This window comes from Procambarus clarkii, chromosome 93, assembly GCF_040958095.1.
Source record: "Procambarus clarkii isolate CNS0578487 chromosome 93, FALCON_Pclarkii_2.0, whole genome shotgun sequence".
NCBI lineage: Eukaryota > Metazoa > Arthropoda > Malacostraca > Decapoda > Cambaridae > Procambarus > Procambarus clarkii.
In genome coordinates, this window is record NC_091242.1 from 13556315 (window position 1) to 13576227 (window position 19913).

General features: G+C 48.5%; 1 protein-coding gene across 7 annotated transcripts in view; it reads right to left on the minus strand.

Moving 5' to 3' along the window:
- Nucleotides 1-19913, minus strand: part of RapGAP1 (Rap GTPase activating protein 1) — a 171634-nt gene that overhangs the window by 72384 nt on the left and 79337 nt on the right. For 2 of the 7 annotated variants that reach the window (XM_069319480.1, XM_069319479.1), the window contains exon 1: nt 3433-3471. The exons of 3 other annotated variants lie outside the window; for them this stretch is intronic. In XM_069319480.1, the coding sequence (XP_069175581.1) occupies nt 3433-3456 (24 nt within the window). In that variant the 5' untranslated portion in view covers nt 3457-3471. Of the gene's footprint in view, nt 1-3432; nt 3472-18195; nt 18691-19913 lie in introns of those variants that run through there. 2 more of the 7 variants (XM_069319477.1, XM_069319478.1) reach the window with 2 other exon arrangements.

A 19913-nucleotide genomic window follows, 5' to 3' on the forward strand; every position in this document is an offset into this window, starting at 1 on the left:
GTAACAAGACCTGGAACACCTGTAACAAGACCTGGAACACCTGTAACAAGACCTGGAACACCTGTAACAAGACCTGGAACACCTGCAAGGCAGGCGGCACTTAACACACGCTCTGACTCTCCTGTCATTTATTGATGGAAAGTTATCGATGCAAATCTAAGTCAATTTCGAAATTTATGGTTACAAATAGGGGGATACACTATTTTGAGAAAGAGAAAGAAAGAAAGAACGAGAGAGAGAGAGAGAGAGAGAGAGAGAGAGAGAGAGAGAGAGAGAGAGAGAGAGAGAGAGAGAGAGAGAGAGAGAGAGAGAGAGAGAGAGAGAGAGAGAGACAGACAGACAGACAGACAGACAGACAGACAGACACAGACAGACACAGACAGACAGACAGACAGACAGACAGACAGACAGACAGACAGACAGACAGACAGACAGACAGACAGACAGACACTACTCCCCCACAACTCTTGTTAAGACAAACAATAAGCAGGGAAAATTATCCTTGACCTCTGAAAACAAACAAGACAATTTGTTCCGGCGTCTCGATAAGGTCACAGGAACTCTGTAATTACCGCTGGTCGAACCTTTTGAGGCAAACCAAAGGTGCATTACAAACACAACACAGTTAATCAACTCATTACAGAAGCCTTCAAATACCTGGTCAGGATACGCAGAGATAATTCTGGAGGCTGAGCAGGCGGGGTGAGGGGCGGGCTTCACCAGGGCGGGGGTACACCTCCAAGACATGACAAAAACGACCAAGGGAATGGAGGGTGTAGACGGGAGGGTGTAGACGGGAGGGTGTAGACGGGAGGGTGTAGACGGGAGGGTGTAGACGGGAGGGTGTAGACGGGAGGGTGTAGACGGGAGGGTGTAGACGGGAGGGTGTAGACGGGAGGGTGTAGACGGGAGGGTGTAGACGGGAGACACTATCCAGGAGGAAGTCAACCAAACCTTAGTTCCATAACGCCCACACCACAGTGCTGACGCCCACACCACGGTGCTGACGCCCACACCACAGTGCTGACGCCCACACCACGGTGCTGACGCCCACACCACGGTGCTGACGCCCACACCACGGTGCTGACGCCCACACCACAGTGCTGACGCCCACACCACAGTGCTGACGCCCACACCACGGTGCTGACGCCCACACCACAGTGCTGACGCCCACACCACAGTGCTGACGCCCACACCACAGTGCTGACGCCCACACCACAGTGCTGACGCCCACACCACGGTGCTGACGCCCACACCACGGTGCTGACGCCCACACCACAGTGCTGACGCCCACACCACGGTGCTGACGCCCACACCACAGTGCTGACGCCCACACCACAGTGCTGACGCCCACACCACAGTGCTGACGCCCACACCACGGTGCTGACGCCCACACCACAGTGCTGACGCCCACACCACAGTGCTGACGCCCACACCACAGTGCTGACGCCCACACCACAGTGCTGACGCCCACACCACGGTGCTGACGCCCACACCACGGTGCTGACGCCCACACCACGGTGCTGACGCCCACACCACAGTGCTGACGCCCACACCACAGTGCTGACGCCCACACCACAGTGCTGACGCCCACACCACGGTGCTGACGCCCACACCACGGTGCTGACGCCCACACCACAGTGCTGACGCCCACACCACAGTGCTGACGCCCACACCACAGTGCTGACGCCCACACCACAGTGCTGACGCCCACACCACGGTGCTGACGCCCACACCACAGTGCTGACGCCCACACCACGGTGCTGACGCCCACACCACGGTGCTGACGCCCACACCACGGTACTGACGCCCACACCACAGTGCTGACGCCCACACCACGGTGCTGACGCCCACACCACAGTGCTGACGCCCACACCACGGTGCTGACGCCCACACCACAGTGCTGACGCCCACACCACGGTGCTGACGCCCACACCACAGTGCTGACGCCCACACCACAGTGCTGACGCCCACACCACGGTGCTGACGCCCACACCACGGTGCTGACGCCCACACCACAGTGCTGACGCCCACACCACGGTGCTGACGCCCACACCACAGTGCTGACGCCCACACCACAGTGCTGACGCCCACACCACAGTGCTGACGCCCACACCACAGTGCTGACGCCCACACCACGGTGCTGACGCCCACACCACAGTGCTGACGCCCACACCACAGTGCTGACGCCCACACCACAGTGCTGACGCCCACACCACAGTGCTGACGCCCACACCACAGTGCTGACGCCCACACCACGGTGCTGACGCCCACACCACGGTGCTGACGCCCACACCACAGTGCTGACGCCCACACCACAGTGCTGACGCCCACACCACGGTGCTGACGCCCACACCACAGTGCTGACGCCCACACCACAGTGCTGACGCCCACACCACGGTGCTGACGCCCACACCACGGTGCTGACGCCCACACCACAGTGCTGACGCCCACACCACGGTGCTGACGCCCACACCACAGTGCTGACGCCCACACCACGGTGCTGACGCCCACACCACAGTGCTGACGCCCACACCACAGTGCTGACGCCCACACCACGGTGCTGACGCCCACACCACGGTGCTGACGCCCACACCACAGTGCTGACGCCCACACCACGGTGCTGACGCCCACACCACAGTGCTGACGCCCACACCACAGTGCTGACGCCCACACCACAGTGCTGACGCCCACACCACAGTGCTGACGCCCACACCACAGTGCTGACGCCCACACCACAGTGCTGACGCCCACACCACGGTGCTGACGCCCACACCACAGTGCTGACGCCCACACCACAGTGCTGACGCCCACACCACAGTGCTGACGCCCACACCACAGTGCTGACGCCCACACCACAGTGCTGTGGTTGATGTATTACCAACAGGTAATACACCAACCAACAGGTAATACATCAACCAACAGGTAATACATCAACCAACAGGTAATACACCAACCAACAGGTAATACATCAACCAACAGGTAATACATCAACCAACAGGTAATACATCAACCAACAGGTAATACATCAACCAACAGGTAATACATCAACCAACAGGTAATACATCAACCAACAGGGAATACATCAATAACTGGGTACACCTTTGTGTCTTCCACCCAGCAGCTCACTGCTAACACTTACATATGCCCCAGAAACCTCACATTCCATACATTTATAAATATTTTTGTGGTTTAAAATACTTATCATGATCCAAATTATTTTCCCTTCCAGATTTAAAAACTGGAAATAATATTAGCTTCAATATAATTTACAAACCTATATTATAGTAATTTAGTATTTTTGTAATGTCAAGAACACTCTAGTCTGCTACAATCTCTATAAATATAGATACTGTATAAATGCAATCTACATATAAATATTGTTATATCATATTAATTCAGTTAACTAACGTGGAATACATTTAAACTTACTTCTGTGGTGTGTGCGATGCCCATCTCTGATACATAAAGGACTGAAGCTTTCAAACTTTGCAGACTTAATTAAGTTTAATGCGCATGATAAGGCTTGAGCAAAAATGACTTTTCAATTCAATCTTGTATCAAAATTTCTGAGATTTTGGCGTTGTAAAAAAGCTTTACACTACTTCGCTTGGACCTTATTTGGTTTCAGACCTCGTTCATGTTCAGATTTAAACAATTATGTAAATTTGTTCCAGGAATTAAGTTTTTAGCTCAGATTTAGGAAGCTGTGACTCTCATTGGAGTCATATTTAAGGCTTATAAAGCTTCTAAATAGTTTAAACAAGATTAAGACTTTTTAGGTCTTGGATTCACTAGTTCAGATAAGAGTAAAACTTAAGATAAAAAATATTCCTGTATATGTAAATTTTCCATTATTTGCCAATCCTAATGTTTTCCCGACAGCCACTTCCGTGTAACTGGTCATCTTGTACGACTAGTAATTCACGATCACTGACTAGTTCAGGACTACTGGATGACTACTGAACAGTTCACGACCATAGGACGAACACTGACTGCACACGACCACTGACAATAATAAGACTTCACCATCGGAGCGAGAGTTGGCTCCGATGGTGTTCTGGGAGTTGTTCTACTGCCTAAGCCCGGCCCGGGGCCAGGCTTCACTTGTAACACCTAATGCCTCTGTTCGCCAAGCAGGGGACATGTCACGCGTCACACGACCAGTCACCTGCGTCACACGACCAGTCACCTGCGTCACACGACTAGTCACCTGCGTGACGCGACAAGTGCCGGCGTGACGCCAGGTGTTGCTCAACGGATGTAGTCATGCGAGGCGTCACCAGCTTGGTGCTGCTCCTCCAACCCGCGTCCAGTCACTGTACACAGGTGCCACTGTAAGGTGTCAGGTGCCTGTACAGTGTCTGGTGGCATCAACACTCACTAAACAAAAGTCAACCGCACACTACCACTTATTCTCGATAACAACCCACCCCCCCCTCTTCCCCCTCCAACAAAAAACTTTTTTAATTTGTCGTGAAGACTTTTGGAGTGGCACCGACACTGTTCTGACACTGCACGGCACTGAGGCACTCCAAATACTGACTAGTAACTGAGGTGTTTGTGGGACAAGTGTGAGGGAGGGAGGGAGGGAGACGGAGGGAGATGGAGGGGGGGAAAAAGATGGTACGAATGAAATCTGTTTTTCCATCTTCCTAAACTCGCACCGTTGGGTTCCCCCTATGGAGGAAAGAAGGACGGGGGGGGGAGGGACGGAGGAAGGGGGGGAGGAGAGAGAGAGAGAGAGAGAGAGAGAGAGAGAGAGAGAGAGAGAGAGAGAGAGAGAGAGAGAGAGAGAGAGAGAGAGAGAGAGAGAGAGAGAGAGAGAGAGAGAGAGAGAGAGGGGGTAGAGAGGTGTGGGGGTGAAGGAGAGGGGTGTACACCTGCTCTACCTGAAGCCTCAACACTCCCCAGGTCTCTGGGTACACACTCTCCATGCTACACACTCCTGGGGCAGTGATGTGGTGGAGGCTGACTCCATTCAGTTTCAAATATGGATATGATAAGAGCCCAGTAGGTTCAGTAATCTGTGCACCGGTTGATTGACGGTTGAGAGGCTGGACCTAAGAGCCAGAGTTTAACCCCCACATGTACAACTAGGTGAGTACAACTAGATGAGTACTCTTCTCACTGTGAAGGCTTTAGTGTTGTTACCTCACAGTCTCGGTCACCACTCCGGCCACCATCAACACAGTACAAGTGTCGTTGAAGTATTCAACAGTCGTTGAATACTGGGTGCCAAGTCATGTAGGAACATCAGGGAATGACACTTGATATGTCGCTGAAAAACTTGCATTTAAGTGCAGGATTGTAGACATTTACACACCATATCTTGAGGTTATCTTGAGATGATTTCGGGGCTTTAGTGTCCCCGCGGCCCGGTCCTCGACCAGGCCTCCACCCCCAGGAAGCAGCCCATGACAGCTGACTAACACCCAGGTACCTATTTTACTGCTAGGTAACAGGGGCATAGGGTGAAAGAAACTCTGCCCATTGTTTCTCGCCAGCGCCTGGGATCGAACCCAGGACCACAGGATCACAAGTCCAGTGTGCTGTCCGCTCGGCCGACCGGCTCCCAAAGAGTTTACCATAGAGTTTAGCACAAGAGTAAGAAACTAGAGATAGAGCAGTGCAGATGATGTAGTGACCATAAGGCAGCGCCTGGAACGTCAGGAAGTGCGGGCGGGTACCAGAATTCAACCAACCATAAACTACTTATTTTGAGGAAATGAGGCAGAACAGAGGCACAACTGCCCGGTATCTGGCGTGGATGCCTATGTACACGGGAAATAGTCTTGCGGGTTCCAGAAACGTCAGTATTATGTCCCTTGTACCTTGACGGGGTTCCGGCACTACTATTTCTTCCCCAAGCTCGGCCCGGGGCCAGGTTTCATCTGTGAGAGCTTGGTCCAACAGGCTGTTGCTTGGCGCGGCCCGCAGGCCCACGTATCCATTACAATCTGGTTGGTCCGGCACATCTTGAAGAAACACTTGAATGGGTTGACCACTACCGGTACCTTGGCGTCACTGTCGGCTCTAACAAGGGAAAGAAAGAGGAGCTCAATCAACTCATAGGAACATGCAAAAGTCGACTCAGGGCACTGAAAGCTATGACCTGGAATGGACATGGAGCCTCTATTGCCGTGCTCAAAATGATGTACACAGCCTATGTGCGCTCCGTCATAGACTATGCCGCACCAGTACTGTGCACCTACTCCCAAACCGATATGAAAAGGCTTGAAAGCATTCAAAATGAAGCCATGACAATCATTCTTGGAGTCCCAAGAACTGCCAAAACGTCTAATCTACGAGAGGAGTTGTCCCTTCCCAGTATTAAAAGCAGAATTCAGGAGCTGAATGCTAAGCTTGCAATTAGGATAGCCAGAGATCCCCATTACAATGATATTGCCAAGAAAAAACTGAGCTCTGTGCTACTTTCAGGGGGAAACAGGAGAAGCAAAAAATGGCATCACAGAGCAGTCTGCTACCTTGAAGAGCTTCACCTGCTTGAGCAAGCCCGTGAGCTCCTGCCTGTAGAGATGTTACCTCCCTGGGAGGATGACTCATGTAAGATCATCATCAATGAAATGGCAATGAAAAAATCCAACATGATACCACAAGAAATGAGGCACAAGTATCTCGAGGACATTTATAAAGAAGCCGGAGATGAACTAGATCAAATCTACACTGACGGGTCATCTAATCCTATCAATGGCAGGGCTGGTGCAGCATACACGGTAATCAAGGATAATACCTTCCAACGCAGAAATGAAGAAAAAGCACGTATTGAGAACTATGCCTCTTCAACGCAAGCAGAGCTAACTGCCATTGTTATGGCGTTAAGGTTTCTTGAACGGAACACTAATGGTGCAGTGATTTGCACCGATTCAAAAGCAGCACTGCAAAGCCTAAGTAAAAATCAGGCAGAAAATCTTGCAATAGTCGCTGAAATCAAGAGAGCTGTGAGAGTACTTACCAATCAGGGAAGAGTCATCAAGTTTCTGTGGATCCCCTCCCATGTTGGAATATGTGGAAATGAACGAGCAGATGTGCTGGCTGCTGAAGGTGCTGAAGGAGACCATATTGAATACTTCATACCCAAGACTCAACTACAAATTAGAGGTATTATCAGGCAACATCACCGTGACAAGGTAACTGAGGAAAGGAGGATAGAAGCACAAACCAGTGAATCTGTACGATGGTACAACATGGTTGCAGCTGGCAATCCCAATCAGTATGGCCGAAGAGGAGGACGACGAGTGAGAGAATCTGTAATAGCGAGAATCCGTCTTGGATACAAATATCCATGGAGATTTGGAATGGAAACAACAGTTGATCAGCGAAGTTGCAGAATCTGTGGTGAGAGTGATGGACACCGCCTTGACCACTATCTACGTGAATGTGAACACCTGAGAGACATTAGGAATAACTGTAGAATAATAAACCCCACATTGTTTGAGTTAGGAAAACACTATTTGTCAAATATTGATACTGTTCTTAAAAGATTTCCCCATTTTGCACCCGCAAGATAACGTAAGCTTTTAAGGGTTGATAAATGTTAATCTTCTTGTTTGAGGAGCTGTTCACTTGAGACAGTTAAGCAAGTCCCAGCTGTGTCTGGGTACAAGTGACAGGATGAACAACCCAGCGGGTTTTCTTCCTATTGGGGAGTGTTGTACATTCTGCTATGGCGGTGTGTTCACTCACAAGATGAGTGGCGCTGCCCAATAAACTCGCCCCTCGGGGCAAAATTTAAAAAAAAAAATTAAATCTTGAAGAAAACTATCCACTTTTCTCTTGAAGACGTCCACTTTTGTTCCGGCAATATTTCTAATGCTCGCTAGGAGGGTGTTGAACAGCCGCGGACCTCTTATGTTGATGCAGTGAGATTTAACAACGCAGGTCGCAGCACACATTAAGCTAACTTTACTGAAGCCAACACACGAGTCACTCATCCAGCACCTGAGTAGCTTGAGTAAGACAGCCAGAGGGGTGAATGAGGCCGCGCTGGATATGTCTGGACAAAATCAGTACTGTCACTACCAGGGCGAAAATGGTGTGACAATGGTGTCGATGCTCTCTGGACACTAGTTAGTGTTATGTTACCACCTCGCGTTATTAATATATAGTTCTGGTATACTTTCCGTATTGTGGTGACGGCCGGCCATGTTGGTGACAGCAAGACTGGTGGTGACAGTAAGGGTCTTGGTGTTCACATCCAGGTCACAACTGTGGCCAACCAACAAGCACGGTAATTAGACCATAACGACCCATTAACTGTCTTCAGCCTCCCAAGTAACTTCTTTGGCAAGTAGACGTCACCCTTCCAGTGGAGATGATGGTGGTAAAGTATGCTCCCCCCTCCCCCCCCCCCATTGAAGACGGGGAATATTGTGGCGTAAGCCCCCCCTCCTCCCCCCCCCCCCAGGAGTAATATGACACACGCCCACAAAAAGGTAATGCGGGTGGTAACTGTGAAGGTAATGTGGTGCTCGCTTTGCTTATGACGTCGTCGTGAGGGGAAGTGTGAGGGGGAGAGTGGGAGGGGGAGAGTGGGAGGGGGAGAGTGGGAGGGGGACAGTGGGAGGGGGAGAGGGGGAGGGGGAGAGTGGGAGGGGGAGAGAAGGGAAAATGCAATATAACAAGGCTCTTAGCGTGGACGAATAATTACGAGAAGAGGGAGGTGGGAAAGGAAGGGGAAGGAGATGGGAGGGAAGAGGGAGGGAAAAAACAGTTGAGACGTGACGTCATGTTGGTAGTAGTGAGTGCAAGAATGACGGGAGGAGCAGACAGCCCGCCGCCAGGGGCACTCTGGCCTCCAGTGTTATCAGTACACAAGTGTAGAGACATCATGGCGTGTGCTGGAGACGCCATCCTGTGGGGCTTACTGCTGCTTCACGGCCGCCTGAGGCTCGCCCTCACCCTCCCAGCCCTCTCCCACCACACCCCTCCCAGCCCTCTCCCACCACACCCCTCCCAGCCCTCTCCCACCACACCCCTCCCAGCCCTCTCCCACCACACCCCTCCCAGCCCTCTCCCACCACACCCCTCCCAGCCCTCTCCCACGACACCCCTCCCAGCCCTCTCCCACCACACCCCTCCCAGCCCTCTCCCATCACACCCCTCCCAGCCCTCTCCCACCACACCCCTCCCAGCCCTCTCCCACCACACCCCTCCCAGCCCTCTCCCACCACACCCCTCCCAGCCCTCTCCCACCACACCCCTCCCAGCCCTCTCCCACCACACCCCTCCCAGCCCTCTCCCACCACACCCCTCCCAGCCCTCTCCCACCACACCCCTCCCAGCCCTCTCCCACGACCTCACGCCCACATTATATCTCGATACCACTCTAGCGAGGCCCGATGTCCAGCTCAGAGCTGAAATCAACAACAAACTGACTGATCAGAGAGCTGACCTTGTCAGCCGGCCAGAGTGGAGCCCCTTCACTGGACACTAAGAGTGGCGACATGTCAACAATACTGTTATGAAACATGTCACCTGACCCCCACAACACCATCTTGTTAACAACTTCACCTTCTCTTAGGGTTCTCTTGGACACTATTAAGATCTTTACCCTTGAGTTATGACATGGCCTCGCCTACCTAAACTGGCCCCCAGACTGGTAAAATACCGTGTACCACCCACACCGGTACACTCCCCGCCCACACCCGTACACTCCCCGCCCACACCCGTACACTCCCCGCCCACACCACACCCAAGACACTGACATGCGGGAGGACACATCACGCCCACATAATGTGGTGTAGTCAGTCCGTCCGCCTTACCCACAAAATTGGTCTAGGGTCTTAGGGCACCTGGTTGTAAACCCACTGGTGGGTCGTGCTCCAGAGAAACCAGTCCTAGGGTCAGCTGTGGGGAGGGAGAGACAGGCCTAAGCCTGCTATTAAAGGTCAAAGCTCGTCTTACACGCCCACGTCACGCCCACCAATGTAATATCATAACCACGCCCACTGACGGACTGGGAAATTATCTGGCGACATCACAACCAGGGACCAGATTCACGAAAGCACTTACGCAAGCACTTACGAACCTGTACATCTTTTCTCAATCTTTGGCGGCTTTGTTTACAATTATTAAACAGTTAATGAGCTCCGAAGCACCAGGAGGCTGTTTATAACAATAACAACAGTTGATTGGCAAGTTTTCATGCTTGTAAACTGTTTAATAAATGTAACCAAAGCCGTCAAAGATTGAGGAAAGATGTACACGTTCGTAAGTGCTTGCGTAAGTGCTTTCGTGAATCTGGCCCCAGGTCTTCACGCCGCACCATATACAAAAATAACAATATTTTACCTCAATAAACTTATTTCAATTTCAATTTCAATATACAAAAAATCTGAAAATCTTGGAAGTTGATAAATATGGCCATAATTAAGCGGGCTGGAAGACCCGAGCCCGAGCGGACAATGCCGTTATCCTCTGATCCTTAAGAGGATAAAATGTTTAGTCTTTATCCCTTGGACACAAGATGTAGTTAAGAGTCCCTGGTATGTGGGAGCTCACAGTGCCACTCACCACCCCTAGGACTCTCTAACACCCGAGGCTTGTGTACACATGGGGTACACCAGGCCCACACCTGCCTACACCTCACCACACCTGACTACACCTCACCACACCTGACTACACCGTACCACACCTCACCACAGCTGACTACACCTCACCACAGCTGACTACACCTCACCACCTGCATACACCTCACCACACCTGACTACACCTCACCACGCCTGACTACACCTCACCACGCCTGACTACACCTCACCACACCTGACTACACCTCACCACACCTGACTACCCCCTCACCACACCTGACTACACCTCACCACACTAAGTTAAACTCAAGGGAGTAGGCTACAAGAGGCTGGGTTCTGAAGAGGTGGAATGGGGTAAGAAAGTATGGGGGGAAGGGAGGAATAAAGTGGGAAGAAATGGGAAATGGCGTAGGAAAGTGATGGGGTGAGGGGGGGGGGGGTTACAGAGAGAATGAACAAGGAGGAAAGGGGGAATGTGATGGGGGTGAAGGGGTAGGGGATGGGGGATGATGGTGTGTTCCCATTTCCCCCTCACGTGAGTTACAGTCGAGCGGCCTTGAATAGTTCCTGTTCCCCCCCCCCTTCACCCCCCCCCCCCCCAACACCACACCTTGCCTTCTATTTCTGCCTACACACACACGCACACTATCACAACAACCTGCTGTATCTATAAGGCCACACGGCCTTGTACATACACCACCTATATTATTAATATATATATATATATATATATATATATATATATATATATATATATACAATATATATACTACACATGTGTATCCACCCTGACACCTATGTACACCTGGGAGCTGATCAAGCAGGTGGGGCGGCCCACCACAGGGAAATAGCAAAATTAGCCAAATACAGGCGATTAGAAGGTCGATACACCTTTGTTCCCATAGCGTCTGAGACGCATGGCCCCTGGGGCAAGAGGTCCTTGGGATTTCTCAACGAATTGGGCTCCAAGCTCATTGATGTCACCAGGGACCCAAGAGCTGCCAGTTTTCTGTTTCAGCGCCTCAGTGTGGCGGTCCAGAGGAGAAACGCCTGCTGCATCCTCGGTTTCTGTCCGGAAGCGGAGCAGCTTCAAGAGATCCATAACCTTTAAGCACTCTTTGTATCAACCAATATATATCTTGTAACCTTTAAACATATAATAAAGCAAAAAAAAAATGAAAAGGAAGGGGGTGGTAGGAGAAAAGCACACAGAAACTGTATTGGAGGGGACCTAAACATTCCTTCTAATGCGTTATGTGTGGTTTCTTCCGAAAATAAACACGTGATTAAAAATAAGTTCTATGTTGGGCAAACATCTAAAGATTTGAAATGTAGAATTTCGCAACATAAATACTCTGTAAGACATGGCCAATTGTCTAATGCAGTGTTTGTTCATCTGTCAGAAGATGCTCACCAAATTGATTGGGAGATGACTTCTTCAATAACGAATTGTAAAAGCACTTATAACAGAAACATAATTGAATCTACATTGATACAGATTACAAAAGAAAGTAATTTGAACATTAGCAGTGGTTTATATAACTTAGATCCCTTTTTGATTGATCAATTAAAGGGCGTTTTGAGTAGGATCATTGGAACACATTCCTCGCTAAATCAATGTAAATATTTACTAACTTATGTTATTATAACCTATGTGTGGGTCTGTTGGTGGGTATGGATAGGAGCCGCATCGTATGGGCCAATAGGCCTTCAGCAGTTCTTGTGGGGCTCATATTTGTGTCCACCTAATTCCCATTCATTTGTTATTGTACCTCACCTCACTCCACCATTCTCTCCTGCCTCTTATGTCCAATACTTGACCGGTAAAATCAATCCTTCTGAAGATGTATTAATATACGAAAGTACTTAAGGAAATTCCTGTTTCAATTTTCCTCCGTGGTCTGACACTGTCATATATATTATATATATGGGAGCCGGTGGCCGAGCGGACAGCACGCTGGCACGTGATCCTGTGGTCCCGTTTTCGATCCCGGGCGCCGGCGAGAAATGATGGGCAGAGTTTCTTTCACCCTATGCTCCTGTTACCTAGCAGTAAATAGGTACCTGGGAGTTAGTCAGTTGTCACGGGCTGCTTCCTGGTGTGTGTGTGGGGGGGGGGGAGGGGAAGGGGAAAGATATAGTAGTAGTAGAAACAGTTGATTGACAGTTGAGAGGCGGACCGAACGAGCAGAGCTCAACCCCCGCAAGCACAACTAGGTGAATACACCAGTGAAGGTTACCAATATATTTGACCATAATAATTGTATCTCAACCACTAACACAGAGGTACAGTACCGTACTTATCCCTGTATTATATGTAAATTACATGGAGACTGCCCATACACCAGGACCACCCTGTAGACACTACCCATACACCAGGACCACCCTGTATACACTGCCCATACACCAGGACCACCCTGTATACACTGCCCATACACCAGGACCACCCTGTATACACTGCCCATACACCAGGACCACCCTGTATACACTGCCCATACACCAGGACCACCCTGTATACACTGCCCATACACCAGGACCACCCTGTATACACTGCCCATACACTAGGACCACCCTGTATACACTGCCCATACACCAGGACCACCCTGTATACACTGCCCATACACCAGGACCACCCTGTATACACTGCCCATACACCAGGACCACCCTGTATACACTGCCCATACACCAGTACCACCCTGTAGACACTACCCATACACCAGTACCACCCTGTAGACACTGCCCATACACCAGGACCACCCTGTATACACTGCCCATACACCAGGACCACCCTGTAGACACTACCCATACACCAGGACCACCCTGTAGACACTACCCATACACCAGGACCACCCTGTATACACTGCCCATACACCAGTACCACCCTGTAGACACTGCCCATACACCAGGACCACCCTGTAGACACTGCCCATACACTAGGACCACCCTGTATACACTGCCCATACACCAGGACCACCCTGTAGACACTACCCATACACCAGTACCACCCTGTATACACTGCCCATACACCAGTACCACCCTGTATACACTGCCCATACACCAGGACCACCCTGTAGACACTACCCATACACCAGTACCACCCTGTATACACTGCCCATACACCAGTACCACCCTGTATACACTGCCCATACACCAGGACCACCCTGTAGACACTACCCATACACCAGTACCACCCTGTATACACTGCCCATACACCAGTACCACCCTGTATACACTGCCCATACACCAGGACCACCCTGTATACACTGCCCATACACTAGGACCACCCTGTATACACTGCCCATACACCAGGACCACCCTGTAGACACTACCCATACACCAGTACCACCCTGTATACACTGCCCATACACCAGGACCACCCTGTATACACTGCCCATACACTAGGACCACCCTGTATACACTGCCCATACACCAGGACCACCCTGTAGACACTACCCATACACCAGTACCACCCTGTAGACACTGTCCATACACCAGGACCACCCTGTAGACACTACCCATACACCAGGACCACCCTGTAGACACTGCCCATACACCAGTACCACCCTGTATACACTGCCCATACACCAGGACCACCCTGTATACACTGCCCATACACTAGGACCACCCTGTATACACTGCCCATACACTAGGACCACCCTGTAGACACTGCCCATACACTAGGACCACCCTGTAGACACTGCCCATACACCAGTACCACCCTGTAGACACTGCCCATACACCAGGACCACCCTGTAGACACTGCCCATACACCAGGACCACCCTGTAGACACTGCCCATACACCAGGACCACCCTGTAGACACTGCCCATACATTAGGGTGGAAAATAAAATAATAACTAAGCTGGCACCCCCGAGGCACACACAAGTGGGGGATCATCATCTGGCAGCACCGAGAGGCACAGGGGGGTGATAAAGGGAAGAACTCCATGCGGCAACACTACTAACAAATTAGGACAAAGTGGGCCGCCTCATTTGGAGGTGTTGGCGAGACGCGGTATTTAAACAAAGTGGTTACAGTAAACAAAACATCTTTCTCCGTCATCATGAGATTGTTAAGGAATCGTAGCGACAGTAATTGGTATGATGAGGTAACACTAACAAGTGGACAACAACACTAACAAGTGGACAACAACACTAACAAGTGGACAACAACACTAACAAGAGCACAACAACACTAACAAGTGGACAACAACACTAACAAGTGGACAACAACACTAACAAGTGGACAACAACACTAACAAGAGCACAACAACACTAACAAGTGGACAACAACACTAACAAGAGCACAACAACACTAACAAGTGGACAACAACACTAACAAGTGGACAACAACACTAACAAGTGGACAACAACACTAACAAGAGCACAACAACACTAACAAGTGGACAACAACACTAACAAGTGGACAACAACACTAACAAGTGGACAACAACACTAACAAGTGGACAACAACACTAACAAGTGGACAACAACACTAACAAGAGCACAACAACACTAACAAGTGGACAACAACACTAACAAGAGCACAACAACACTAACAAGTGGACAACAACACTAACAAGTGGACAACAACACTAACAAGAGCACAATAACACTAACAAGTGGACAACAACACTAACAAGTGGACAACAACACTAACAAGTGGACAACAACACTAACAAGTGGACAACAACACTAACAAGAGCACAACAACACTAACAAGTGGACAACAACACTAACAAGTGGACAACAACAGTAACAAGTGGACAACAACACTAACAAGAGCACAACAACACTAAGAAGTGGACAACAACACTAACAAGAGCACAACAACACTAACAAGTGGACAACAACACTAACAAGTGGACAACAACACTAACAAGAGCACAACAACACTAACAAGTGGACAACAACACTAACAAGTGGACAACAACACTAACAAGTGGACAACAACACTAACAAGAGCACAACAACACTAACAAGTGGACAACAACACTAACAAGTGGACAACAACACTAACAAGTGGACAACAACACTAACAAGAGCACAACAACACTAACAAGTGGACAACAACACTAACAAGAGCACAACAACACTAACAAGTGGACAACAACACTAACAAGTGGACAACAACACTAACAAGAGCACAACAACACTAACAAGTGGACAACAACACTAACAAGTGGACAACAACACTAACAAGTGGACAACAACACTAACAAGAGCACAACAACACTAACAAGTGGACAACAACACTAACAAGTGGACAACAACACTAACAAGTGCACAACAACACTAACAAGTGCACAACAACACTAACAAGTGGACAACAACACTAACAAGTGGACAACAACACTAACAAGTGGACAACAACACTAACAAGTGGACAACAACACTAACAAGTGGACAACAACACTAACAAGAGCACAACAACACTAACAAGTGCACAACAACACTAACAAGTGGACAACAACACTAACAAGTGGACAACAACACCAACAAGTGGACAACAACACTAACAAGTGGACAACAACACTAACAAGTGGACAACAACACTAACAAGAGCACAACAACACTAACAAGAGCACAACAACACTAACAAGTGCACAACAACACTAACAAGGAGTCAATAAAATGAGGATACAGGTATGGCAATAATAATAGATGATGGCGGGAAAAACTGAAATAAAATAAGCCCAATTATTATACAATAACAGAAAGATTTACAGGGCTATGGAACGGAAGTAAAACAAACAAGAGGGTGTAAATGAGAGAGAGTGGGGGGGGGGGGGGGGTTGGAAAAGCAGCCGGTGAAACAATAGGAAACAAGTTAGAGGATTTACATTCGTCACCATTATATAGGAGAACACCATCTGGCAAAACAAGAAGCAGGGAAACAGGAAAAAATCAAAACCAAAGAAAAAAAATAATAGATGGAACAGGTGGTGAGGAACGGGCGTAGACCAAAATTGACGGAGAGGAGACGTGGAGAGAGAGAAAAAAAAAACTCAAGAGAACAAGAGGAAAGAACAAGAAGGTTCATTAAGAACACTTAAGAACACATCATTCCACCTTAGGCTACTAACTCACACAGTCTTATGCTTCCCTTTCATCCACTTTATTACTAAAAGAAATACAACTTCATCAGCATAATTTATTCTAGCAACTTAGAATAAAATAGTTATTATGTGAATTCACATTCCGTTACAATGTACTTATGACGATTAGAATTATTAATTAGCTTTATATAAGGACGTGCGGGAGACGTTAGGCTGCCTGAACCCAATCTTGTTTCTGGGCACAGCAATAAGAAACATCTTGATTGTTGGAGAACACAGGAAAGTGTGTGTTGAGGAGCATGTGGGAGTGGGAAGTGAGTAATAGGGGAGGGGGGGGGATTAATATAGCGAGGGAGAGAGCAAGAACATATACTAGTTATACACACCGGCGTATATAATACACACTTACCTTGAGTGCAGTACGGGCAGCTCTCATCATTGTCAGAGCATTATACAATCATCATTATTACATACATGTATTATTGTGTCCTCTATGTCAATACAACTATACACACACACATACACATGGCTCACAAATACACTATCGAAAATACATGCAACATCAGAGCATAATTATATATATTTAAATATATATATATATATATATATATATATATATATATATATATATATATATATAATATGTATGTACGTATGTATGTATGTATGTATGTATGTATGTGTGTGTGTGTGTATGTATGTATGTGTGTGTGTGTGTGTGTGTGTGTGTGTGTGTGTGTGTGTGTGTGTGTGTGTGTGTGTGTGCGTGCGTGCGTTAAAGCTGGCTGCAGGAACACACAAGCCATGAGATCACTAAGAAATCTAATTGACCCGGCCAGGATTCGAACCCATGCCGTCCATGCTCACCCCTAAACGTACACAGTACCGTGATCATTGCACCAATAATCACCAATGATCGTCACAGTACCGATGGTCACGGTACTGTGTACGTTTAGGGGTGAGACTGGACGGCATGGGTTCGAATCCTGGCCGGGTCAATTAAATTTCCTAGTGATCTATGGCTTGTGTGTTCCTGCAGCTTTCTCACACACACACACATTATATATATATATATATATATATATATATATATATATATATATATATATATATATATATATATATATATATATATATATATATATATATATATATATATAAATCTTCAGTCCATATAATTTCAGGTACATAATTTTCAAAACATATTTACACATAATATTTCCATTGCAACAGTGACATATAAACTGCCATCACACAATATTGTCACGGAAACGCTTTTTTCCATATGCCACTTTAATAGTTTATTAACTATACCATAATAACCGCGAGGAAACAATCACAACTGAACACAACACAAATAACACCAAGAATATTAACTAAAAAAAACACATCAAAAAGCGTAGTTTTAAGCTTAGAAAAGCCCGAGCATCACCATATAGAACACATGCTTCAGTCTTCACTAGCGCCACATATTAAAACACATGAACACACACAAAAACACTTTTAAAACACGACTGTGGAGAGCGTGAGAGGTAGATAAAACATAATAAGAGAGAGAATGTGAAGGCGAGCAGGGGAGAGACCCACCATGGCTTCTATCCTCACTCGCATCACTCCCATATCTGACACCTTCCAGCTCTTGACACAACAGAAAATCATGGTCCGGCGCCCATCCGAGACTCTGGCCACGAAAACCCGGTTCCTCAGCACGGGAACGGGACGGTCCTCAGGTGCGGCGTCTCGGATGTCTTCCAGTGCGGTGGGTTGCTTGACAGGTAAAGCTGTACAGTTGCTTCTCGTGTTGGGTCAACTTTGACTTAAGTCACTTACTATTTTCTCACTATAACCAGTATAATATGAGTGTCGTGTGTTTATGAACGATCTGTTATAGGTAAAGTTCGCCTAGTATTCACAATTCGCGGGGAATTTATTAAAATGAGTCACGCGGACAAAGGTATCTGGCAATACGATCCAGGGAGGAAATTGCCCGCACCCGACACAAGGGCTTAAACCTCCCGCCTACCCGAGAACCACGACCATATACCTTATCCCTTCTTAGCATAGAGACTGTTTCTGTTACCCTGAGAGCGGTGTGCGATAGGTCAGTTTGGCGGGTCGTGGGAGAGGGCGCCAGGCCAACCGTGACTGGCTCCGATTTCTGAAAACATAAGTTCATTAGCGATAATTATCTTCCCCCGTGATGTATTTTACGCCAGAAATAACGAAGAGCTTAACCACAATGTCTGCAGCAAAAAAAGCAGGCATCAATAATTACCAAACCACATATAAATAAATAAATACCGATAATAAATTCCCTCTCTCGGTATCGCTGACATTTGGAAACACCGACGACCCCGATTTTGCAAACATATCCAATTTGTGTTTTATCTCTGTGCCAACTGAGCTCCCCGCCCCCCACACTACCACCGCTGTTAGTAGTATGTTAAGCAGTCACGACTCCCAAGACTCCTTCACAAACAAGCCGCCATAACTGTCGATGTTTTAACCGTCGCGGTGAACCATAGAGTCCCTTGGGAAGAGCGTCCGGTGGCCGGCGGCGCTTCTCCTAGTGTTGATCCTCTTTTGTTTTGGTACTAACGAATCTAACTTAAACCGGATTAGGTTACTTGGTGCAGAGATGCTATGGGTGTGGCGGGGTGGTGTTTGGGAGACTAGTGTTACCACAGAGAGGGACGGGGGACCAAGTAGGCCGTTATATCAAGTCCCAACATGACCCCCCCCCCACCACCACTACCACCCCCTCTCTTTCCCCCCACCACCACCACCCCGTCTCTTTCCCCCCCACCACCACCACCACCACCACCCCCTCTCTTTCCCCCCCCCACCACCTCCACCACCACCTCCTCTCTTTCCCCCCCCCCCACCACCACCCCCTCTCTTTCCCCCCCCACCACCACCCCCTCTCTTTCCCCCCCCCCACCACCACCCCGTCTCTTTCCCCCCCACCACCCCCAACTCTCCGTCCCCCCCCCATCATCCTAACTTCCTCCTGTTTTCCTGTTTTACAGGTTTTAACTTCCTCCTGCTTTTATTTTTCTTCTGTTGCTCCTTGTTGGTTATTCATCTCTTCCTTTTTATCTAGTTTTCCCCTGTTCTCTATTTCCTCTACCATGTCCTCCGCCTCCCTACACTGGGTCATCTTGAGGTGTTTCTGGCATCAGTGCCGGAAATGTCTCAGATCTGATCCCCTGATTGATGGTTTGGTCAAGTAGAGTGTTGGTAGGTACCCAGCCAAGTGTTATTTTCTGGAAGTCCGAAATATAAAGTTTGGAAACGATAATCAA